Genomic DNA, 25,554 nt, shown 5'->3' on the forward strand with positions numbered 1-25,554 from the left:
GTAGCAACCCCATCCCAGCATTTCACAGGGGAGGAACTGACACTTCAGAGGTGGTGACCTGCCAGAGGTCACACCGCTAACCATAGCCCTGTCTCCCTGCAGCTCCAGCCCTGCCTTCCTCTGCCTCACGAGTCTGTGCCCAGGCCCAGAAGCTCCCCACCAGGCCTAGCCCCCCACACTGTCCTTTCTTGGGAGGCTGTCCTGCCTGCCTGCCTGCCTGCACCTGTATCCCTGTCCCACACCTCCTACTGCCGCCCTGCCTCCACCTCCCCTTCCTCCTGCTGCCCTGCTCCTCCTTGCCTCTCCCCTGCTCATCCTCCAGGATTGCTGACCAGGTTCCCCACGAGTAGCTGAGCAGACCCATGTTTGCAAAGACCTTTGAAACTAGCGGTGCAGAAACATGTGGGCAAAAGAATTACCTGACACTCCCCTTTAGAGTTCGGATTCCCAGGTTCCTCATTCCAGAGAACCTGATTCGGGCAGGACTGAGGCCTGGAAGGTGCATCTTTACAGGGGTCTCTGCATGGTCTCCCGGGCTGAGAGGAACCCTGCTGGGGTGGGAGCATTCTGACTGTGGGATTGGGGCCGACTCTCCTGGGCAGCGTAGCCAGGTGTGGGCTGGGCCTTGAGGGCTACGTGGGCACCAATGCATACACCAGTGCACACACCAATGCATGCACCAATGCACACACCGAGCCAGCGCTGCACGGAGAGCTAGGAATGTGCGGCGAGTAAGACAGGATGACTAGCGGGCAGCTCTCCTCGCTCTTAACACAACGTACAACTATTATTTACTACAATATTTTTAGGGGGTGGCTGTTTCCCCACCAGAACGAGGCCCAAGGCTCTCTTGCTCTTCACTGTGAACGGCCGCATCGGAAGCCCCGGATGACCCTCTAACATTTACCGGCTGCAGCGCAGCTGAACGAATGACGGTCACTTATCCTCGGCTCCGGGCGCCCTGCGCAGGACCAGGCGCGTTGCATCCCCTCTCCCCGGCAGGAGCCCTGCTACCCCACCCTGTGAAGCAGACGTGGCCGTCACCTTCATCCTGCCCACGAGGACACCGAGGCCGGAGGGGTTTCAGTGACTTTCAAAGGTCCGGGCGGCCAGCAGGCGGGCGCCCGGCGACAATCCCGCCGCCGCTACAGGCCCCGCGTGGGGAGCCGGGGCGCTTCGCGTGCGCGGGGGGCCATCACCCCCTGGGCCGGGGTGCAGGAGGCGGAGGAAGACGTGGGTGACGCCCTGGCGCACCCATCAGCAGGTGAGGTCGCTCCGAGAGGCAACCGAGCACCTGCCAGGAGCGGAGCCGCACGCAGATCACCTGCGTCCGGAGCACCTCCAGCCTCCCGGGCGGCCGCGGACGCTCTGCGCTTGCGCATTCTCCAGGCCTCAGGGCTTCCCGGCGTCTACGTGCACATCCGGGTTACAGGCCCTTAAAGGACCAATGAGCAAGAGCGTCGCGAGCCAAGGGGCGGGGCTAAGGCGGGGCAACATGGCCGCCCCCAGCGCGCCGCGTCCCAGGGCTTGTGGGTGGTGCGCGGCCCAGTAGCTCCGCCGCGCGGACGCGCCCTCTGCCGTCACCCGTGAGCCTGGGCTGGACCCTGGCAGCTCTGTGAGGCGGCGGTCGGAGAGGGAGCCATGGGGACGGTGCACGCCCGGGTAAGAGGCCCAGCGGGCTGCGTGACCTCTGGGTGGGCGCCGCGGGGACGCGCGCTCGCGGCGGCGCCCGGGGGGCGGTCCCGTGGCTAGGGGGCTCCGAGGGCAGCGCGCCCCGAGGCCGCCGTGGAAGGGCCGGGCTCTCCGCTTGCAGCGCCCCGCGGCCCTGTGCCCGAGGCCGCCGCGATGCCGCCCGTGGGTCCCGCAGACCTCGGAGCAGGAGGCCGAGGCGCAGAGGAGGGCGAGACTTGCCCAAGGTCACTGAGCAGGGCCGCGGGGCCGGAGGGAGCAGCCGGGCTCCCACGCCGTCCCGGAGCCGAGCGATACGCTCTTCTCTCCACGGCTTCTCTACCGTCGGCCGCTGCCAGCGTCTCCTCCCCGGTCACTCTCCGGCCTCCCGATCTGTAGCCTCCGGGAGCACCCGGTGTCCTCTTTCCCCGGCCCAGACCCCTCCGGAAGCCCCCCTTTTTACCTCTCAGTGCGCCAGCCCCGCCTTGTAAAGAGGAGGCGTTCCCGGGCTGTGGCGAGAATCGGCGGCACGTGCATGTTAAGTTCTTGCTGGGGCGAACGGACCCGCTTGCCCAGCTGCTGCTCTTGACCCTTTAACCGAGGGCCGGGAATACAAGTTTTGTCCAAGGTCACACCGTTAGCGCCTCGGGACGTCCCAAAACGCAGGTCTCTGAGTCCCAGCCCTTCATGCAACTTTCCTACGACGACGGGGCTGGCTTCACTGACAGCTCAAATTATCAGCTTCCCCGTTGTCTTCCCCAAAAGAAGGGAGCGCAGGGGTCCTGGCCTCCGGACCAGGACTCCACAGACCTCTCGTTCAAGTGAAAGAAACACTGCTCTTCCGACTCACTCACTCGGACACCAGCGTCCTCCTCCATCGCCCACCGCGCAGCCGTCACCAGCTGTCAGGAGTTCCTGTCTTTGGGAACTCAGCTCAGGTCACTTCCTACAGAGACCTTCTCCTTAGCTCGGTGCCCAGTTTAGCTGTGTTTGCCTTTTTTTGTTTTATCCTTTTGGAGTGTAAGGTTCTAGATGTTGCAGTAGGAACTGCATCTTACATGGCTTGCATCCCTTGTAGCATCTTAAACAAAGTAAGCATTCATTCACTCATTCATTCATTCATTCATTCAAGTGAAATTGGCCAACGGGCTGCTCTGTGCCTGGTGCTGTTGTAGGTGCTAGGGGTACAGAATGAAAGTCTCTGTTTTTATTGAGCTCTTTTGGTGTTAGAATTGCTGCTGCTTCGATTAATGTATTGATTTTTAAAAAAAAGGTCTAAATTTAATTTGGCTTGTCTGTTTCACTAGTCAGTGTTATATGAACTTGTTGGTCAAGACTCACGGTAGTAAAAGTATGTTTTCTGTCTAGTATCCTCAAGCATGTGTGAAACAAAGGTTATGTGAAACACTTTATCATTAATATCTGTTATTTTTAAAATGTTTTATGTATTTTTATTGATTTCAGAGGAAAGGGAGAGAGAGAGAGACATCAATGATGAGGGAGAGTCACAGATTGGCTGCCTCCTGCATGCCCTCTACTGGGGATCGAACCCACAATTCGGCAGGTGCCCTGATAGGGAATGGAACTGTGACCTCCCGGTTCATACGTTGATGCTCAACCACTGAGCCACACCAGCTGGCATTTTATTTTTATTTATTATTATTTTTTAAATATATTTTTATTGATTTCAGAGAGGAAGGGTGAGGGAGAGAGAGATAGAAACGTCAATGATGAGAGATAATCATTGACTGGCTGCCTCCTGCACACCTCCTACTGGGGATTGAGCCTGCAACCCTGGCATGTGCCCTTGACAGGAATCGAACCCGGACCTTTCAGTCCGGAGGTAGACGCTCTATCCACTGAGCCAAACCAGCTAGGGCCCAGCTGGGCATTTTAAAAATATTTTCTATTAGATTCTAGGCTGTATCACTTTAAAGATGTTTTTCATAACGAAACATTTTATGACCGATCCCTTCAGTTAGCACTACAGTGCCTGCCACAATAAAATTTGACTGGCTGCCCTAACCAGTTTGGCTCAGTGGATAGAGCGTAAGCCTGCGGACTCAAGGGTCCCGGGTTCGATTCCAGTCGGGGGCATGTACCTTGGTTGCGGGCACATGCCCAGTGCGGAGTGTGCAGGAGGCAGCTGATCGATGTTTCTCTCTCATCAATGTTTCTAACTCTCTATCCCTCTCCCTTCCTCTCTAAGAAATCAATAAAACCTTAAAAAAAAAATTTGACTGGCTGGCAGACTGATCTGCTTAACGATTAGAAGCTAGATCCAGACATTTATTTTAACCCATTTCACCAGATACCTAGCACCATGCCGACTCTTTCAGACACTGAAATAGAAGTTCTGAGGGTGAGGATCTCATAAGTCTTCGCCACGTAGTAGGTTGTTAACATTTGGTGAATGAGTAAATTTCTCGGTAAGAGTTAATTTAGGACACCAATCTTTGACATAACTAAAACCATGAAGACATCATCTCTGAAAGCCTGCGTTTCAGATTAAAGAATACAAACGGGTCTGGCCGGCCTTTAGTGAAGCTCGTTTCATGCTTTGAGATTTCAGGAAACACAGTAGGATTTTTAAAGACATAATGGAATATAAACATTGTGCCTGGAAAGAGCATATTTTGCTTGGCTGTCAGATGAAGTAGGCTGAGTTGTGCGCATATTCATAACCACAGTGTTCACTCTGCGTACATGATCTGCACTGTGTAAACTGAAAGATAACATGAAGCGGCACAGGAAAAAGTTACTAGTTTGTTAATATACTTGAGGAATAAAGTAATGATTCTGTTTTAAAAATGTTACACAACAAAAGTGAGAGGATAGTGATAGGAAATAAGTGACATATTCTTTGCTAGCATCCTCTTCCCCTTTCCCTACGTACTGTTCCACGACCCACACTACCAGGCAGGGACCTGGTCTGTGTGGCTCACTGCGGCAGTCCCTGCTGTTGGCCCGGTGCTCAGCATACAGTCGGCACTCAGTAAATGTGTGTTAAATGAACAAGAGAAAAGTCATTCACTCTCCCAGTTCACAAACACTTGAGTTCTTCCGATGGACCAGGCAGATAAAAATAAGAAAAAGAGGGCGTCCTTGCGAAGGCCATAAAGTTCTGCTATCGAGTGTCCCTGTGAAGGGAGCACTGGTTCTACCTGAGGAAGTCAGAGGCGGCTCACAGAGGAGATGCCATTGAAGTGGCTTTTAAGCTACTAGGGGGGCACTTGTGGCAGAGAGAGCAGGGTGTACACGAACATGAGTGTGAGGGTCAGGGCGCAGACCGGGCCTTACGGAGGAGTGTGCCCTGCGAAGGGATCTGGCTGGGTTCTACCCTGTAGGCACGTTTGAGGACCGTACAGGCTTGGGCTGGGATGGGACAGAGGACTCGCTATGTCAGCCATCACCTTCCCAGAGAACCAGTGACATGACAGAGGACGCACTGACGAGAGGCTGGGGTGTCCCGGGAAAAGGCGGCCCGGGGCCGCATGGCGCTGCTCGCTGCAGGTGTAGAGCTTTCGGTGACTGACGTGCTTATTTGTAGAGAATTAGTGGAGTCGGGAAGCAGCCAGATAACCGGTTGGCATGGTTTTCCCCAAACCTGCCTGATTGTACAGTCACCTGGCGCCACGCTAGACCTGCTGAACCCATTCTGGGAGTGTCTGGGAATCCTGGTGGTTAAGCAGGCTTACACTGTGTAACATGTATGCTGTTATGCACACTGTTATTGTGTCTCCTGGAGGGGAACCAGCACAGCCTGGAGTCCTCATTCAGAGGGCGCTTTGATGCCTTCAGGATAATGTCAGTTCCCGCTGCAGAAGGTGATCACTCCGGTCCGTTGTATGAGCATGCGCAGTCTTCTCAGTGTGCGAGGGAGACCTGCTGAACCATAACAGATCTACCAGGTCCTGAAAAATATGTTTTAGTAATTTGGGTTGTCAGTGTAATTAGTTGTCATAGAATAGCCAATTTTGATTTAAAAAATTAGGATGATTTCTCTAACAACAGGAAAGCAAATTTTCTTTTCTTTTCCCTGATAATGTCTTTGTGGCATCTTATTTTGAAATCATTTTTGTCTTCCAAAGGGCCTCAGATGTGCAGAACTAACGTAGCCGTAATCCTCGGTTCATGCCCCAGGCATTGGTTCACGCCTGACCCTTTCGGTTAATTGAAAATTCACATTTGCTTTATTTATTGATAATACGCTGGACACTGAGGCTCCTGAGACCCATATGGAACTTGTACAGCAGCAGCAGCTTATGCCCTGGGCCCCCACCCTGCTCCAGCCTCCACTGACCCGCGGGCGCCACAGCCCTGCGTTTTCTGGAGCATCATCTAAAGCAGTGGTTCTCAACCTTCTGGCCCTTTAAATACAGTTCCTCATGTTGTGACCCAACCATAACATTATTTTCGTTGCTACTTCATAACTGTCATGTTGCTACTGTTACGAATCGTAATGTAAATATCTGATATGCAGGATGGTCTTAGGCGACCCCTGTGAAAGGGTCGTTCGACCGCCAAAGGGGTCGCGACCCACAGGTTGAGAACCGCTGATCTAAAGACAAAACAGATTTTGGTTGTTTAAAAGTTACAAGTTCATTTGTCTGTGGTTCCTTCCTCCCTTTCAGAGCTTGGAGCCCCTTCCAGCCAGTGGGCCTGATTTTGGAGGTTTAGGAGAAGAAGCTGAATTTGTTGAAGTTGAACCTGAAGCTAAACAGGAAGTTCTTGAAAACAAAGATGTGAGTATCTGTTCGAGGGCTTGATGTGATGCTGGGAGGAACAGTCACTCTGTCAGCCTCCAGGGAAGGGAAAGGACGGGCCTGTCTCCGTGACTCCATCGAAGAAGAGTTTGCAGCCGACTGCGTTTTAGAGAGACCGGTGACTTAGAGAAATAGCTTCTGGTTTAGAAAAATGGCTCTTCCTTGATCATTTATGTGGAAGGTTTAAACGAACTTTTATTTTTGTATTTATGTCATTACAAAAAATTGTTTCAAAGACTAACTCAAATTCTGCTTCAGTTTATACTCTATTCCCTGCTCCCAGAAAAAAAGACCTTGGTTCTTGAATGCAACTTTTCCTGAACTCTGTTGCTTTTGAAATTAAATGCAGCTGAAGAAATGAAAGCACATTTTCATTAATTCTTAAATTAAGATCTTCTCTGTGCGGTATTCCAATCACCTACAAGTTATAAATTTCCCCAGTATATCCTATTATCTTTCTGTTACTTAGCACCATCTACTATACTATACACATTGCCTTTTTCTCCCCTAAAATATAAGCTCCACTGAGGCAGGAATTGATGTTTTGCTCACTGCTGTATCCTGTGTTTAAAGTAACTCCTTGTTCTTGAACAAGTTAAACATCTGCACACTGTGTCCCCTCAGCAGTCTGTCCTCTCGTCACTCAGGTGGTGGTGCAGCACGTTCACTTCGACGGGCTCGGGAGGACCAAGGATGACATCATCATGTATGAAATCGGAGACGTGTTCAAGGCGAAAAACCTCATTGAGGCAAGTATTCTCTTTGCTTGCATCTTCCATTCCCTCTGGAGACCCCGGGCTCCCTGTGGCCTCACACTGCTGCGTGCCCCGCCCCGGCCTCTGGCCCTGAAGGGAGCATGGGCGCCCCAGGCTGAACCCCCGCACTTCCCCGGTGCCTCCCTCAAACTGACACGTTCGCATTCCCCCTTGTCCCTGAGCAGGGTGTCTGTCCCTCCCCAGGCCGCCCACCCTGTGTTCTCACAGGTCCCAGCACTGGAAGGGGCTGCAGTGCCAGTGCTGCCGCCTAACCGCACCCCGCTTAGCGCCCCCCACTCTCCTGTGGGGACCCTCGGGGTTACCCTCCCTGCGGTCCCTTTGGCCCTTGCTCCTTTCCCGCAGTCTCCCTGGGGTGCATCATCTACTCTGTCCCCTGGGGTCTCTTCTGTCCTCTGACCTGGGAACCACATTTATGTGCCGGGCAGGGTCCCCCAGCTTCCTCGTGGCAGGGCCCGCGGCTGCTTTCAGCCCCCGTTCTACTTGACCTGCAGCAGTGTTTGGCCGTTCCCACTTTTAAAAATTAGTATTTTTTAAAAAAAGATTGAAGTAATATATAAGTATAATTCAAAGATCAGTATAAAACAATCTAATGGCGTAGAGGGCATTGAAATGAGTGTGGGCTGTTCCCTCACTGCCTCGCTGAGGCCCGCCCGGCCTTCAGAGAAAGCCAGGCGGAGGGCTTGGTGCATCCTTCAGGAATGGCGCCTGCCGGGCAGAACACGCCGAGCCTGTGCACAGCAGCCCCAAGCTCCACGTTTCTCCTGCCCCTTTCACGGCTGGCATTACCAGTGACCATGGGCATCTTTTCACGTCAGCACGAACCAGCTGCCCGGTACCCCATCAGTTATTGTGTCGTTTCCTGTGGATGAGCATTAGACAGAGGGTCTCAGGCGAGCAAGGCTGCAGCCAGCATCTGTGTGTCCTTGATGGCATATCTGCAGGACGCTTGCCTGCAAGTGGTTCTCTGGTCCAAGGCTGTGTGCTCCAGCTTTAACATTGTGCCGTCTCGCCCTCCAAAGAGCAGTGCGGTCCGAACCTCCCAGCGGTGTGTGAGGGCCTGTTTCGCAGCACTGGGCGTCCTTGCACTTTAAGAATCCGTGCCAACCTGTAAGGAGAGAAATACCATCTCGTTGTTTCAATTTGCACTTTTTAATTATGAATGAGATTAAGCACATTTCCATGCCTGTTGGCCATTCACATTTCTCCCTTGTGAATTACCTGTTGGCATCTTTGTTTTCCACTGGACTGTGGGCCTGTGTTAATAAGCTGCTTGCATGTTGAAAATGATGACTGTCACCTCACATATGTTTTGCTTGCTTTGTTGTCTTTGGAATGTGTTTATATCCTTTCTCGACATTTCCTTCCTCTCGGTTTTCATGAATCTATGCTCTCCTGGCTGCTTCCCACCTCGTCATTCATTTCAGGCCGGTGGCAGCCTCATTCCCTGTGACCACCCTCCCTGACCAACCCACGAGGTCAGTCTCCGGGTGCTGTCACCCTCCTGGGGATCTCATCCACAGCCTCAGGGCTCCCCAACCTCATTTCTAGCCATTTTCCTTACTGAGCGTTAGCCCTGAACGGGCAACTGCCCACCAGCATTTCCTCACGGAGTTGCCACAAACTTCGCCAACCCTAGTGGCTGAACACTGGACTCCTGGCCTCTTCCCACCAGCCCTGCCCATCCCCCCCTGACTTCTCCAATGGCCCCGAGAAGCCAGAGCCCAGAGCTGACCGTTTTCGTAGCCTCCCCTCTCCACTCAGCTGCTCCATCCAGTCAGTGGCCCTCCTCGGCTCCTGCCTGCGAAATGTGGGTCTGTCCTCCCTTTGACACAGGGACCGGCTCGGCCAGCCACCATCACAGCTGCCGGCCTGCGGTGGGGTCCCTCCTCCTCCCTCTGTGTTCACCCGCCCGGCCAGCTCCTGCCCTAAGGAAACGCCGTCCTGTCGCCCCTGCTGACAGCCTCAAGTAACCCCTTTTCTGCAGGACGAAACCACACTGCTGTCCACAGGGTCCTTCCCACTGCTCCTCGTCCTTTCCCGGCCTTCAGCTTAGCTCCCCGCCCTCCCCCAGGAGGATCCTGCCCCAGAGAGGATGCTCTTGGCTGATGAGGAGGAAGAGCAGAGCAGGACAGAGAGCGCGTGCGCACACGGAGGGTCCCTTCTCCAGGCAGTGACTCATGCCGAGGCGCTTCTGCCCGGAGAACCTGCAGCGCTGTGGCCTTTTAACCGGGCTTTTGTTTCCACAAAAGGGGGTTATTACGTGCTCTGCTTCCTGCTCTCTGAAAAGGACTTCTTGTTGCCCCTTCGTCTTCCATCCCTTCTTTTATGTCTGTCACAGGGGCGCTGTCTTCTCAGTGGCCAGCAAGCCTCATGGTAACCCCCAGCTTGGACACGGGGCTGTCGTCCATGCCGGTACCATAGAGAAATGCATCCTTGTTTCCCTTGTAGGTGATGCGCAAGTCTCACGAAGCCCGTGAGAAACTGCTCCGCCTGGGAATATTCAGACAAGTGGACGTCTTGATCGACACGTGTCAAGGTACGTGTTGTGGTGTTGTGGGTGGCGGCCCCTCCCACCCGTCCTCCAGGATCACAGGGGCTTATCAAGCACCAGGCTGGGCAGCTGGCAGCCTCAGGAGTCACCACTGAGTGTCAGGCTCAGGGAGGGCGGGCGGGCGGGCTGTGAAGATGTCCTCTGAGCCTGCACGGCACCAGGGCCTGCGTAGGGTCCCGGAGGAGGGAGCCTGCCCTACACGGCACCAGGGTGTGAGGAGGGTCCAGAGGAGGGAGCCCGGCCTGGACGCCACCAGGGTGTGAGGAGGGTCCAGAGGAGGGAGCCCGGCCTGGACGCCACCAGGGTGTGAGGAGGGTCCAGTAGGAGTTGAGGCTCCGCTTACGCTGGGACAGTGGATCTCAAGGTGTGGTCCCGGCCAGCAGCGCTGCTCTCCCGGGGGCGTGGCAGAAACGCACATTTGATCAAAATAGGAACTTAGGGTGTAGCCAGCAACTGGCATAATGAGCCCCGGGCGGCTGTGATGCCGTGAGGATGGAGACCACTGGCTGGACAAGAGGAGAGAAATGGGGGCGAGGCCGGCTGCCTGCATCCTCAGAGTGACAGTCATGCCCGAGCCCAGCTCTGCGCAGGCGTTTCGATCTAGTGAATCCTCACAGCTGGGCAAGTGCCACTGTTACTCTTTTAGAAAAAGGAGAGGTTCAGTAACGCGCCCAGCCACCATGCTGGCGTGCTGATCCAGGCGGCGAGTCTTGGTGGTGTTTAGCGTTAGCACCCCCGCCTGCTGTCAGTGTGATGTGCGCGTGGTCAGCTGGCCCACCTGCGCCAGCAGCCACCCTGGCCACACACCGGAACTCCCTGGGAACGGAAGCAGGAGTCATTCCGGATGATTCTGTAATGGTGGGGCTGCCGAGAACCGAGAGCAGCAAGCGTGAGCCCTAATGAAACCGCACTTTAGTTCACAGCAGTGCCCACTGCCGGCTCAGCTGTAATAAGGTACCTCACTAATGCAGGGTGTTAATAACGGTGTGAAGAGGCAGGGAGGGGGTGTATGCAAACTGCACTTTGTATTCAATTTCTCAGTGAACCTAAAACCACTTTAGACAATAAAATCTCATTAAAGAAAAATAAATGGCTCCGACCTCCACCCTGAGGACGGACTCAGAGTGGGAGCCGGTGGGAGCTAGTGGGTGGGCGTCGGGGAGGGACAGCTGCAGGTACCCTCCTGTCCAGCCAGGGTCAGGGCCAGCCGCTTCCTTCCCATGAGAGGCCACGGCCCCGCAGAGCGTGGCCTGGTCCCCTGCACCCAGGGCCCTTGGTGGGTGATGAGGCGGCTGCACTGAATTCAGACACTCATCCCCCCAGGCCCCGCCCCCGCTTGAGGAAGGCCCCAACCCCGACCGGAGCATCTGTGTGCGGCTCATGCTGCTCTTCCAGGGTTACTACGGTCCCTCTTGGCACACGGAGTCCACGTTTTAATGTCAGTTGATCGAGGCCCCAAATCTCTTCAGGCCCTTCCTGACGTGAGAACAGAGGCAGATAACGTGCTCACCTAGGTGCTGCCGTGGTTCCGGCCGTGCAGCCACCCCTGCTTTCCGAGACCTCCCGCCGCCGCCGGTGGTGGGTGCGGGCGTCCTGGCGGCGGTGTGCTGGTCTGCGCAGTGGGCGCGGGCGTCCTGGCGGCGGTGTGCTGGTCTGCGCAGTGGGCGCGGGCGTCCTGGCGGCGGTGTGCTGGTCTGCGCAGTGGGCGCGGGCGTCCTGGCGGCGGTGTGCTGGTCTGCGCAGTGGGCGCGGGCGTCCTGGCGGCGGTGTGCTGGTCTGCGCAGTGGGCGCGGGCGTCCTGGCGGCCGTGTGCTGGTCTGCGCAGTGGGCGCGGGCGTCCTGGCGGCCGTGTGCTGGTCTGCGCAGTGGGCGCGGGCGTCCTGGCGGCGGTGTGCTGGTCTGCGCGGCGCCCTGAGCCCCACAGCAGAGGGTGCGCTTCCCAGGGGAGGCTGCGGAACAGACGCTGCGGGTGCTGCTGGGCAGGGGGACCCGGAGTGAAGCCGTGTCTGCAGTCTCAGTGCTGAGTGCTTTTTACTCTCCCAGGTGACGACGCACTTCCCAACGGCTTAGACGTGACCTTTGAAGTGACTGAGCTGAGGCGGCTGACGGGCAGCTACAACACCATGGTCGGGAACAACGAGGGCAGCATGGTACGAGGGCTTCCCTCCTCCAGGGGCATCCGTCGCGCTGCTAAATGTGCCTGTTCTGAACCCGGGGGTCGTTTCCACACCCTTCACCTTGATCTTCATTTGTGGGGTGACCCGTGCTTTCTCCTTCGTCTCCCTGATTGATCATAATGTTTCAGATGGTGGAGGCAATATTGACATCAGTGGTGAACTACGAATGATTTGGGGAACGTTCATATTCAGTTTCTTGTTCAAATTCCCCTGCTCTCCAGACCCCAGCGTTGGTTTCCCCGGGCCTCACAGTGCAGTTGGTGGGTGTAGTGGCTCTGGGCTCTGGGCAGGGACAGGGTTACAGGCAAAAGCCACCACAGATGATGGCTGCCCGGCTCCAGATCTGCAGTCCGTGTTTCCGTCCCGTGTGGGAGGGCCCCTCAGCTAGCGGGTCTTTCTTAAGAAGTTATTCCTTCATCGTAACCCATGGCCTTTCTTTCCCTCCCAGGTACTTGGCCTCAAGCTCCCCAATCTGCTGGGCCGGGCAGAGAAGGTGACCTTCCAGTTCTCCTACGGCACAAAAGAGACTTCCTACGGCCTGTCCTTCTTCAGGCCGCAGCCCGGACACTTCGAGAGAAAGTAGGATCCCAGCAGGCCCTGGTGCGGTGGCCTGGTTAAGGGTTAAAGTTCAGGAGCTGGCTGGCTGCGGGGAGAGCGTGCAGAGTGAGCGCCCCTCCTGCGGAGCCACAGCGCTGCGCCCAGAGTGTTTCTGAGTCTGTGGCTTTCAATGTGTGTGGGCTGTAGTCACTGCGTCCGCGGCTAAGCTCCGTCCCGTTGTCTCCTAGCTTCTCTGTGAACTTGTATAAAGTGACGGGGCAGTTCCCGTGGAGCTCCCTGCGGGAGACCGACAGAGGCGTGTCAGCCGAGTACAGTGTGAGTGGCGCTCCCGGCATTCCCTCCCTGCTCCCGCGTGGGAGCAAACGCCTGTTTCCCCGATTCCCCGGGATCTTACGTGTTTAATTAGTAACCTAAGGAGGCCTCGTTCTGAGGCCTGGTGGGCGCCGTCCGTCGTCCAGTGGAAGGTGACCGCCCGTGTGCTTGCAGTTCCCCATCTGGAAGACCAGCCACACCGTCAAGTGGGAGGGCGTGTGGCGTGAGCTGGGCTGCCTCGCCAGGACCGCGTCTTTCGCCGTCCGACAGGAGAGCGGCCACTCCCTGAAGTCCTCTCTCTCGGTAAGGGCTTCTCTGTGTGAGACGGTTTGCACACGCTGCTGCAGCCGCGTTGCACCTTGGGAAGTAGCCTTCACCAACATGGGGCGGTTGACAGGTGTCCCAGGTTGGGTGGAAAGATGGTGCGCCCTGTCACTGGATTCATGGGCTCCCGTTGTCATGTTTGAGATAGCATTGGTGTAACGGGGAGCGGGGTGCGGAAGAGCCGCTGGGTTCCAGCTGAGAGCTGCTGAGCGGACCTCGGTCGGGGTGGTGAGCTCCTTAAGAGAATGGACCCCGGGCGGGTCGTCTCCTGCCCCATGAGCGAGAATTGATTGTTTCGCTCTCTCAGGTCCCTCCTGTACAACACGGGGTGACGGTCCCACCTTCCTCACGGGGCTTCACAGAGATGAGTGATGTCAGGGTTGTGCCGTGCTCAGCACAAGGCCTAGCACACAGCTAGAGCTTCATAAGAGCCGTGGCTTTATAGCCCTTTTGAACTGAGAACACCGGGCGGGTTTCTTGCAGCACGCCATGGTCATCGACTCCCGGAACTCCTCCATCTTGCCCAGGAGAGGGGCTTTGCTGAAAGTGAACCAGGTAGGGTTCCTGCTCCTGGGCCCTCCCGCACTCGGGCCCCTGGGGGTGGGGGTCACGTTTTCGGTATTGACCGTTTTCCTTTCATTGTAAAGGCCGTGGTAGGACGGCCCGCTAGGATGTCAGTCCACCTTCACCCAGAGGAGCGAGCGTCACTCTGGCCTCTTGGTGTCACTGATGGGCCAGGAGGACAGTGGTGCTTTGGCGTGAGTGGTTTCCCATGAGAGAACTCCTCACGCAGGGCCGGCGGGGGCCCGGCTGAGGTGCCAGGGACACAGGCGGCCAGGCTGCGCGCTGCGGCTCTGTCCTGATCGCAGGGTCGGAGCAGCTGGCAGTCGGCTTCTGTGGGAAATGTGCAAGTCCCTGATGGTGTTTGCTTTTAATCCTCATCCTCGGGTATTTTTTCCATTGATTTTTAAAGAGTGGAAGCGGGGGGAGGGAGGAGAGGAGAGAGAGAGAAACATCGATGTGAGAGGGACACATCGATTAATTGCCTCCTGCACGTGCCCCAGTCGGCTGGGGATCGAACCTGTAACCGAGGTACGTGCTCTTGACCGGGAATCAAACCCAAGACCCGTTGGTGTGCAGGCTGACCCTCTAACCACTGGGCTAAATCGGCCAGTGCCTGGCTGATGTTTTTTCAAACACCGATTTGGCCAAGCAGCGGTATCACCCACTGCAGACTCTGTGATGAGACGGCCATGCGCCCGCGCGTTCCTCTCATGTGGGATCGGCAGCTCCAGCTGCTCAGGGTGTTTGGTGGTTCTGTCTGTCAGGCCCTGCACCGCGTGGCACGGCTTCTGGGAGACAGTGGTCTGTTCCTAGCGATGCAGAGCGCACAGTACAGGGCGCTGCAGGGAGTGGTTTAGCGGTCTGTGCGGCACATCTGCCCCTCTTTGACCTGTGGCTTCGCCCCCAGGAGCTGGCCGGCTACACCGGAGGGGACGTGAACTTCATAAAAGAAGATTTTGAGCTTCAGTTGAATAAGCAGCTTGCGTTTGACTCAGTGAGTCTCTGGGCAGATGTTGTCGCGCCTTCTTATCCCTCGTGCTCGGCCTGCAGGCTCGCTCTTCCCCCGTCCCAGGGCTGAAGGTTCGCGGGCAAGTGTAACTGTTCTCTTGACATGGGGAGCTGCAGGGAAACAGTGGTTTGCTTATGTCTCACTAGGTCGTCTCAGCCTCTCTCTGGGGTGGGATGCTGGTCCCCATTGGAGACAAACCGTCGAGTATCGCCGACAGGTGAGCGGGGAGGGATCCTGGGCATGGCGCGTGTTTTCCTGCCGCTCTTCTGGGCTGGTTTCTGTAAGGCGTTTCAGAGACGTTTAGGAGAGAAATATTTCCAGTTTTACTTTAGTTTTTATGTTTCAGTGAGTTTCAAAATACCCAGCATACTTCCTATTTAACATTTTGCCTTTTGGGGGAGGGAGTTAACTTTGTTATATTAAAGAACTTGTACTTTCTCTTGAGTAGGGAAGGAAATAGTTGGCACACGTGGCTGAAATATAAAAATAGACATTAAGGAGGTAAAGATACAGTCCTGCTCAGTGGAGTTCACATTTGGGACGCCTTCCTTTTTTTCTGTTTTTTGTGGACGTGAGTTTATACATGTTAATGTATATACTCATCTGTTGGTTGTTGACATATATGTTGTGTATAGATTTGTGTTCTCCCTGTTTTCATAAAAGTTTGTATGTTTTTTTAAAATTCTCACACGAGGATTTTTTTCCCATTGATTTTTTTTAGAGAGTGGAAGGTGGGGAGCGGGAGAGGGGAAGAGAGAGAGAAATGTCAGCGTGAGAGAGACATATCAGTGGCTGCCTCCAGTTAACATCCCAACCCGGGATCGAACCTGCAGCCCTTTGGTATGTGAGCCGACGCTCTAACCACTGACCAAACTGGCCAGCACTGAAAAAGTTTTAAAGAAATTATAGCGTATATACCATTCCCCAAGTCATGAGAAGTTTTTCATAAGCAGCATTGTAATGCTTTTTTACTTGCACATGAACGACACTGTGAAGAATGTGATTTTGTAAATGACTTTTGTTCACTTTGTTTTCTGAGAAGAGATTCCTAAATGTGGAAATACGTCTCCACGGCCTAGGAACGTTTTCCGGCTGATGAGGCAGAGCTGGCCTTTCAGAAGCTGGTGCTAGCGGCTGCGCTCTGGCCAGCAGGGGGTGCCGTTGTCCTGGCTGCTCGGAAAGGCCCCGCCTGTTCTCCAGGGCCAGAAGCTCCTTCAGCCTTGCATGAGCTTAACCTAGCCTTTTGGCTGGCTGTTTGGAAGCATAAAAACTTTTAATTTCTAAACTCTGGGACCTAACATTTCACCTCCACGAATATAATGCACAAAAATACATTTAGAAGTGTTGGAAGATTCATGTGCAAGGGTGCCCATTGTAGCCTTGTTGAGGATAGCAAAAGTTCTAGAACTGCCAGCAGGGGGCTCATTCCCGCACAGCCATGGGGAAGAAGACGTGGAAGTATGAAAGGAATGGGATTAGATGGTTATGAAATCCACCGTCGCTGCGCACCTGCCCGGGGCTGAAGTGTTCTCCCCGTGCCCACGCCAGCTCACTCTGCGCCTCCTGCGAGGTCCTGTGCGACGTTCCGCCGGCTTCCCCTGATGGCTGCGTTCCCTTCCAGGTTTTACCTCGGGGGACCCACGAGCGTGCGCGGCTTCAGCATGCACAGCGTCGGGCCGCAGAGTGAAGGTCTGTCTTCCCCAAGCCCCACCCTCAGCTTTGAAAGGATGTGTTTGTTTAAACCACCACAATAGTAGGTGTCACCACCAACACAGCGCCTACCACCCGGCAGGCCTGGGAAGATACTTGTTAAGGGAATTGTAGGAAAAAGATATCCAAGCAAAAATACAGCGCAGTGAGCGACCTGTCATCCCACTTCCCGGTGATGGCGTGTGTGAGTGTTATTGGTGGGAGATAACCTTGTTTCTCCCACCAATAACAAAAATGAAGATTTTTATAAGAATATATACTTTATCATTTTAAATGACTCTATAATTTGACATACTATAATTTTTTTAAAAAATGTTTTTATTGATTTTAGAGAGAGGAAGGGAGATGGAGAGAGATAGAAACATCAATGATGAGAGAGAATCATTGATTGGCTGCCTCCTGCACACCCCCTACTGGGGAATTGATCCTGAAACCCAGGCGTGTGTCCTGACGGGGATTCGAACCGTGACCTCCTGGCTCATAGGTCGACACTCAACCACTGAGCTACACCGGCCAGGTGACATACTGTAGTTTTTAAAATCAATGGACATTATTGTTGAGAGCAGTTTCAGGTTTAAAGAAAAACTGAGCAGAAAGCACAGCGTTCCTGTGGCCTGCCGTGCGCCTCTGTTGCTAACGTGCACTGCTGTGCTGCACTGTTGCTGTCATTGCTGAGCCGGTGCGGTGCGTTAGTATCCGCTACGTCCCGTGGCGCACGTTAGGTTCACGCCATGCCTTCCACAGATGCACAGGGCCCTATGGCAGCCTCACCGCCCACACGCCCACCGTGCTCCCTGCTCAGCCCTCCACCTGTCCAACCCCGGCAACCGCTGAACTTGTTACTGTCTCCGTCGTTTTGCCTTTTCCAGAAAGTCACGTAGTTGGAATCGTCCAGTGCGAAGCCTTTGAAGGCTGCCTCTGACTAAGTGGCATTTACTGTTCCTCTGAGTCTGTTTATAGCTTGATTGCTCAGATGCTTCTATCACCAAATAAGGTTCCATAAATAATTTTACAAATAACGTTCCAGTACGCCAGTTTGCCATCCACTCCCCTATTGGAGGACATCTTGGCTGGCGCCAGGGCATCCGGTTTTGGGCAGCTAGGAGCAAAGCTGATGAAATTTTCACGTGCAGGTTTCTGTTTGGACATAGGTTTCAGTTCGTTTGGGTCAGTGCCAAGGAGCACAATTGCTGAGTCACAGGGAAGAGTCGGGCGACTGTCTTCGCAGGGGCCGCACCGCGTTACATTCCCTCCGCTGTGGACAGAGATGAGAACTTACACTTTAGTAGCATTTGTGTTCGACTCGGGTGCACAGCGTGGTGGTGAGACGGTCACATGCTTTAGGAAGCGGCCCCCGTGCTCCCAGTGCCTGGCGCCTCCATAGTTGTTACAGTGTCATTGTCATGGCTGCACACGTCATCTGCTGGCCACACCAACATCTTCTAAACAGGCCAAGTGTTAGACATGGAAATGGTTCTTTTTCCTGTGACTGTGAAGCAGTGACGCAGTGAGTACAGGGCAGTCTTCGTGCTCCTCTGTAACTTACTTCATCGTCTGACGTGGAAGTGGAGCTCTGGGTGGCAGGACTGTGTGTGGAGGCGTGTTGCCTGCGTGTTGCTCTGAGACGTGAGAGAATTTTGGTGTCTGAGCCTCTGGCACTTGACATTGTGTCGGGTCTCTCCACACGTCATGATAAACTTCGAAAACATCACTCAGTGGGCACATTCATTCCATTTCAAAATATTCTGCCCCGGTTTTCCTGTTTTTTAATATCTTCGTTGCTTCGATTTTATATTTTATAAATAATGAGGGCCCATGCACAGACTTTTGTACAAAATGCAGATGATCCCTTTTCACTTATTTTTGGAGTGCTTTCTGGGCGTGTCATTTTCTTAGAAAAGTAACATAGTTTACGGGTAGTTTTATTTTATTTTTCATTATAAGTAAGCACTGTGAGTGCTTCTATGAAAGTGTAGGAGTCGTCCACTGGCCTGAAAGGTATACACAGTGAGATTCCACTCGGTTAGCTGTCAGGTAGCCCATTGGTGAATTCTGTGGTCAAGAAGTAAATTGTCCTCATTTTTCATGAAAGCAGTTTGACGGTATGTATCAAGAGCCTAAAGTCTGTATGTGCAGGGACTTTTAATAACGTGCCCCCCCCGACTGAAAACTGGAAACCCAGGTGCCGTCGATAGAATGAGACGGTGAAGAGTGGAATGGCCACACGTGGACTGTTTCTCAGCCGTGAGGGCGAGCGTCTCCGTCTCTGGCTGCCTCAGGGCAGCAGGAGCCTCAGGAGCGGCACCGCGAGGAGCCTGGCCCAGAGGTCGTGCCTGGTGGCCCTTATGTGAGGGGGCGTCAGGCTACCCGACCTGTGCAGTGAGGCCAGGGCAGCCTGGCGGGTGGGACTGAGAACAGGGCCTGCGAGGGGCTGCCCACGCCTGTTGCTCCGTCCAGGTGCTCCTTTCGTGGTGTGTCCGTGTGTGGAAACTAGGGCTGTACGCTCAGGATGTATGTATTTGTCTACATGTACATGTGTGTGCAAGGAAACACATCACAGGTTCCTGTGCACTACTAAGAAATTGGACACCAGCATGCCGTGGGTGAGGAATAGATGAGTATGTGTGGTGCCGCAGGTGACTACTCAGACCAGCCTCACCTGGTCACGGAGCAGGAGGGGTCAGAGGAAAGCTCATTACAGCACATGAGCTAAGGAAGCAGGCGGCACGGAAAGCTCCCTATGTGATTGGGAATGGCTCACATTTTACTTTCTTATTTATGGTTGCTTACCGCCTACTGGGTGAACGGCAGGGCGTAGTGGTTATCTCTGAGCAGAAGTGAAAGTTTCTCCTTCCCACCCCTGTGCTATCAGGTTCCCACCCGCCTCTCACGTTATGATCAGATGGAGAGAGGCTGTGCTCTTTGTCCTGCCTGTTCCCTAGAGCCTCAGTGAGGCAGGGACAGGAGACGAGTCTCCACGTCGTCCAGCAGCTCATTCCGGGCTAGTCTCGGAGGCAGCCGTCTCTCCTTGTTACAGGTTTGTCGTTTCGTATCAAAGGTCCTAAGACCATTTACAAAGGTTTTTTGCAACAACATGTAAACATTTCAGGGTTGTGTTTTCTTGTCACTTTCATGCTATGGCTGTTTGTAGTTGAAATGGAGCAGGTAGCGGTTGTCAGAACCCGAGGGGCAGACACCCGGAGTCATGAGCCCTCACCAAGGAGCCCTTCTCTCGCGTGGCGCTGGGTGCTGCCTCCACCGTGAGTGGCAGGGCTGTGCCTGTGGATTCGTAGCGCGGGCAGCATGTCCGGAGGGTGCAGAGACACGTTCGTCTGTCTCCATGTGGAGTTGTTGCAAAATGCCGCCTGTCAGGTGGTGGCGATGGGCGCTTAGGGGACGGTGAGTCCCAGGAGGCCTCACTTTGTTTAATGCTGGAGGTGCTTGCGGCCCCGGTGAGCCTGTTTTATTTCGGGCACTTCACAGGGATGCTGTGTGTCTGACTTCGCTGCTTTCTAAGCGGCGTTGGCATTTTTCCTGCTAAGACAGAGTGCAAAGTCAGCGGGACAAAGCTTATCCACAGAGAGGCCGCAGCCTCGGTGTCGGGAGCAGCCAGGCCGGAGGCTGTGCGCGTGCACGCAGCACACCCCTGCTCACGGGAACTGTGGCCGGGCCTCGTACACTGTGACCTTGTCTCTGCACCCCGCCTTGCAGGAGACTACCTGGGCGGAGAGGCGTACTGGGCCGGCGGCCTGCACCTGTACACCCCCTTACCTTTCCGGCCCGGCCAGGGCGGCTTCGGCGAGCTCTTCAGAACACACTTCTTCCTCAACGCAGGCAACCTCTGCAACCTCAACTACGGTAAGCTGGGCTCAGACACTGCTGTTTGCAAGCACAGTGCCAGCTAGGTGTCTGTCTAGACCACACAGTCTGTAAATTTTAGGGCTGTGCCTTCCTTAAAAAACTCATACGACACCTGACACTGTGTGCAGAGTAACGTCTCTGGTTGAGTGAGTGGGTTGCACATGGAAAACCCCCCTCGAATGCTGTCTTGCAAAGACACATCGATGCATTTGCCCAGCAGACATGCCTGGCGCCCCTTCCCCTGCTCGTCAGTGAGGCCATGACTGGGTTCCGTTCTCATGGCGCTCAGGGCGAGGGGAGACCCCGGGGGCGTATCCAGCCGGCGGGACGTCAGAGGTGTCCAGCGCTGCACGCAGCACAGGCCCTCAGCGTGGTGTCTGGAGGGGGCGTGCCATCTGGCAAAGGGACAGAGTGTGCCGGGCCCAGAGGATGGAGAAGCTTGGCTCTGGGACAGGGAGAAGTGTGGTCCCACGCCCTCTCCATCCGGGTCCTATCCGCGTCTCCTGACTATCCAGGCCTGGCTTTGAACGTGGCCGGAGGGCACAGAGCAAACGAGAGGCTGGCCCGGGATGGTTTAGGTGTGAAGGGCAGGGCCGCACCGTGGTCACCCCTCCTTCTCCTTTCAGGGGAGGGCCCCAACGCCCACCTTCGCAAGCTGGCCGAGTGCATCCGCTGGTCCTACGGCGCGGGCATCGTGCTGCGGCTGGGCAACATCGCCCGGCTGGAGCTCAACTACTGCGTGCCCATGGGCGTGCAGGCGGGGGACAGGTAGGTGCCGCGAGTTCTCAGTCACTGCCCCTCCTTGTACTTTCACTCTGTCTTGGGTGTGTGAGTCGTCTCATTGGCCTTTGAGATTCAAGATTTAGGAGAAGTTGAAGAGGTAGCAAGAGATTGAAAGTATACGTGTTTTCCTCCATTGTTTTTTTTCTGTCTTGTTTGGAGGGAAATATGTGATGTGTCCCCACTCACACGCTTGCACTTGCTGCTGCCGCGTGGTGGAGCTCCTCAGCTCGGCCTCAGGCTGGCGAGGCCACGGGGGCTGGCGAGGCCACAGGGGCTGGCGAGGCCACAGGAGCTGGCGAGGCCACGGGGGCTGGCGAGGCGTTACCGATCTGCTTGTGACCGCCGGCCGGGGACTCGGGCTGGAGGGCAGAGCCTCGCTCCTGGCCCTGGCGGAACCCGCCACCTTGCCCTTTCTCCGCAGTCATCTTACTGAGCAAGGTGCTCACCACCACACGGATGGTGATGGCACAGGGCCATTTACAGTGACAGAAACGCGTTCCTTCTCTGTTATTTGGTGCCTGATGAAGCTTTAAGAAATCCCTGTCATTGTGTACGTGTCAGCAGCTCGGCTGCTCTAAGAGAACACATAGACTCAGGGCATAAGCAGCACGTTTCTCGCTCCCTGTTCCGGAGGCTGGAGCCCCGCCACCCCCTCTGCTCCTCCGAGAGCCGAGTGCGAGAGCGCGCAGGGGCTCCGTCCCCCGCGGGTCTGCTCTGCTGGGCTCGGAGCTGCGGAGAGACAAGTCACCTCTCCTTGCTGACCTTGCTGGAGTTTTTGTCCCAACTAATTCTGCACCAATCCCTGCCTCAGGAAACACACAGGCTGTTCCCATGTCAGGCAACTGGTGTGTATTAACTGTGTTCACTGTTAGTCCAAACTACACACGGAAATACGTTACGAATGTTCTGTTGCAAAGAAAACCGAAGTGCAGGTGGGTTTAGCTGTAGCTTTATCGTCGCTCACCGGCCTGAGGCTCAACCTCCTGGACGGGCCGCCAGCCCTGCCCTGGCGCTCCCTGGCCGTGGGACCTGCCCTGGGCGTCCTGTCCTTCAGACAGTGGGGTGCATCTCCCCCCGGGCTGTGGCCACGGAGGCTGCATTGTTATTGGGGCCACTGGAGGTCTCTGTGCCCCAAGAAGCAGCCCTGTGGTTGTGGGAGCCCGTGGAGTGGACCCTTCACCCTTTCTCTGTGTCTTCACAGAGAATGGCCAGGCTTCCCTCCCTCCGGGTGAAATCAGGAAAGGTCTTAGAGGCGGAGTCTAGTGTGGTTTCTTCGGGAAGGAAGGAGCCTGCTGTGTGCGTGTGTTGAGGGGCCAGAACGTGAGCCGCTCCTGCGCCCGGGCTGCACGGCTGTCTGTGCTTGAGGCGCTACAGCGGGTGCCGCTGTGCTCAGCATCCTGGGCAGGGGGCGCGGTGCCTCGGGGCCGCGCCGTCACTCATGTGCCGTCCAGATTGGAACTTGGGAACATTTGAGTGAAGTTGTCAGTGTAATCGGCTCTTCTGAAACTCAGCAGCAGCAGGCTGGCAATGGATGTGTGCAAATCACAGATTTCCCCCGAGTTCATGCTGGCATCTCTAATTGGATTTCGGGCCTTCACAGAAATGGAAACGGTTCTGAAATGTTCGCTTGATTTAACGCTGGGGGTGATTGCGGCCCCTTGTCTCTGAGATCTAGCAGCGTTGTCACGGTGTGGCTGAGCGGGGAGGCAGCCGCCTGGGGAGCTGCGCCCCAGGAGTGACAGGCAGAGGCGAGAAAGGGCCATCTCGGCCGAAGGGCGAGCGCCTCTGAGACCAGGAGGGTGAGCGCCTCTGAGCCGCTACAGCACTGATTTCCTGCCCTTTTTCTAGGATCTGTGATGGCGTCCAGTTTGGAGCTGGGATCAGGTTCCTGTAGCTGCGAGCGTCCTCCAGCCCCTCCCCGGAAACACGTTGGAGCGATTCTCTGGCCGCAGCCCTCGTGGGGATCCCTGTCAATAAATGTTCAAGACAAACACTCAGATGCCCTGTGGCCGCGGTTTGCTTTTCGGGACCAGCATCGCACGCGGGCTCCTCCTGGGGACCGGGGGCCGGGGCAGGAGCCGTCCCGCCAGACAGTCCCCAGTCCTCTCTTCCCGACGCGAGGCTTCTGGGATAGGTTCCCATGTGCCAGCGCGCCTTCCGCCTGTTGAGTCACTGAATGTGAGTGGCAGGGAAGGAGGAAGTGTGTGTAACGGGGACACTGAAGCAGAGAGGGCCGTGTCCCTGGAGAGCAAGAGCTGCATCAGTTAGACCGGTTAGTGTCCCAGGTTCCTGCGGCCGCTCCAGCAAACCACCGCCAACCCGGTGTCTCGAGCACACAGCAGGCACTGTGCCGTCTGCGGCCGGAAGTCCAGGGTGGGTCTCCCGGGCTGGAGCCAGAGTGGCCGGCTGGTTCCTTCTGGGGACACTCTTTCCTGGCCTCGTCCAGTTCCCAGAGGTCCCACCTGCCTGGGCTGACGGCCCGTCCTGTGTTTTCAAAGCCAGCACGTGGCGCCTTCCAGTCTCCCTCGGGCTCTGCCTCTGCCCTTTGATGGCTCCTGGTGACTGTTGGGCCACCCGATCATTCAGGCTCCCTCCTTATTCTGAGGCCCTCTGTTCTGTGGCCCCTCAGTTCTTGCCTGCAGCCCACACCCCTCCCCGTGTTCTGTGACATCATCACACAATCCCAAAATGGGAGCGTGGACAGTTTCATGGGGGCAGTGCGGGAGGCGATTACTATTCTGCCTAACCCACCTGTATCTCAAAGGATATATTTGGGATATATGTATTAGTCACATGTGGGAAACTTTTTTTTTAAGTTAAACTTCCTTTGAATTCTTAGGAAAAATGTTGCCGCGTGAAGATGTCCAGGGGAGAGGTGCCGCCCCCAGCCTTGGCCAGGACGCGTCCCTGCAGGGTTTCCCTCCCGCTCCAAGCCGGGGCTGCGTCCCTTCCCTTCACGTTGTCCTCCCGGATCTTTTTCGTGTCTTTGCCAAGTGAGCTTGGGGGTCAGGTCAGGTCGTGGGGCTCAAGCTTGCAGGCCCTGAGGGCTGTCTCGCCCTCCGCCTGCAGGAGCTGCGGGGACTTGCAGAGAATCTGTAGGAAGAAACAGCTTCCCTTTCTTATAATTGGGAACATGGGAAACTAGATCCCCTCCCCACCCCCCAAATAGTTTCCTTGTTTGGGGAGAAACCCGTTCGAGCCCTGGCATGGCCAGACTGTAAATTAGAGCCACACAGCCGAGATCTAGTCCCAGGCGCTGACCTGTGAGGTCTGTCTGCTCCTTCAGCGGGGAACCGTTCTTCCAAAGGAGCCTTGTGAAAAGCTGCGTGTTTAATCGAGCGAGGCCGGCACCTGGGTTGCTGCTGGGCCCTCACCACAGCCGTCAGGGCCACTGTCTCCCACGGAGAAGGGCGTGTCGCCTGCAGGTGGAGTGGGAATCGGAGCCCTGTGGTGCTCAGGTGGGAGGAAGTGGCAGACGAAGGCTTCACACGGGCTCTCCGGGAAAGGCAGGAGCCGGCGAGCGCCGCGCGGGAGGCCTCGCTGCTGCTGAGGCACCAAGATGTGACAGGAAGACACGAAGCAAGTCCCACACAAAGTGCCACAGGCCTCAGCGAGTCTGCATCAGTTTTACTCCATTGTCTCTGAATCCCGGAGCACTCGGGCTGGAGCCGTTGGACATTCGCGTAATTAACCTTATGCTCCACTCTGCACGAAGGGGCCACGAGCCAGCGTGTCTCCACGGGGGACACCCACGGGGGACGCCCACGGTCCCGTGCTGGGTGTCGCCTTCCGTTTGAACAGGAGCTCACTTAGGTGAACCTGATCCGCACGGTGCTCACGGGAGAGAAGCCCACCTGACGCCTCGTGTCCCGCGTCCCGCAGACGCGTGGTCTCTCCTCGCACCGTGTGGCCTCACGCGTGGCTCCGTGGGCAGTGTGCTCACCGGCGATGCCTCTGCCCGGTGTGCCCGGCTGCGTCTGCAGCCACAGAACAAAGGACAGTCGAGGCCACGAGGAGGACGGGCTACCTGACGCCCTCCACTCCCTGCAGCTACCCAGGTGGAGAGTTATTTTTAATTTGCTGCTTTTTTTTTAAAGACCAGAGGGGGAACTGTGGGCAGCTGCTCACCGCTGTGCTGGGTCAGCCGCCGTCTCAGTTCCGAGAGCGACCCGTGCTTCGCCCGAGGGGCGTCTCGTCCCCACGCCCAGCTGTGACTTCATGGTGTTCCCTGACGAGTGAATTCCTGGGCTCCTTTGCCGAATCGTTGGATGACTTTTAAGAACAAAGCACGCTTGTGCAGAAGGGGATTCAGCATGGTCTTTTTTTGAAAAGAAAGCACATTCGATGAATTTGGACCAACTGTGAAAATCACAGCCTATTCCCCCCGCACCCCCGCCCCCTCGCCCCGGTGTTTTTGGGTTTTTTTCCCCTTTTCAAGCAACCAGGGTCTGCTGGCGGAGCCTTTCCCGCATTCATCTGAGATGGGCGTGCGGTC

At 55.7% G+C, this 25,554-nt stretch overlaps 1 protein-coding gene across 1 annotated transcript; it reads left to right on the top strand.

The window, feature by feature from the left end:
* Positions 1-1,487: 1,487 nt before the first annotated feature.
* On the top strand, positions 1,488-23,056 carry SAMM50 (SAMM50 sorting and assembly machinery component). The gene is made up of 15 exons (XM_070411268.1): positions 1,488-1,662; positions 6,303-6,413; positions 7,082-7,183; positions 9,659-9,746; positions 11,805-11,911; positions 12,387-12,517; positions 12,724-12,811; positions 12,983-13,111; positions 13,616-13,687; positions 14,604-14,690; positions 14,852-14,922; positions 16,327-16,394; positions 20,127-20,273; positions 20,903-21,044; positions 22,908-23,056. The coding sequence occupies exons 1-15, from the start codon at positions 1,642-1,644 to the stop codon at positions 22,951-22,953; spliced, it is 1,410 nt and encodes a 469-aa protein (XP_070267369.1). The 5' UTR covers positions 1,488-1,641; the 3' UTR covers positions 22,954-23,056.
* The last annotated feature ends 2,498 nt before the right edge of the window (positions 23,057-25,554 follow it).

This window comes from Myotis yumanensis, unplaced genomic scaffold (genome assembly GCF_028538775.1).
Source record: "Myotis yumanensis isolate MYYU_CA2020_CCGP unplaced genomic scaffold, mMyoYum1.0.hap1 SCAF_3, whole genome shotgun sequence".
Taxonomy (NCBI): domain Eukaryota; kingdom Metazoa; phylum Chordata; class Mammalia; order Chiroptera; family Vespertilionidae; genus Myotis; species Myotis yumanensis.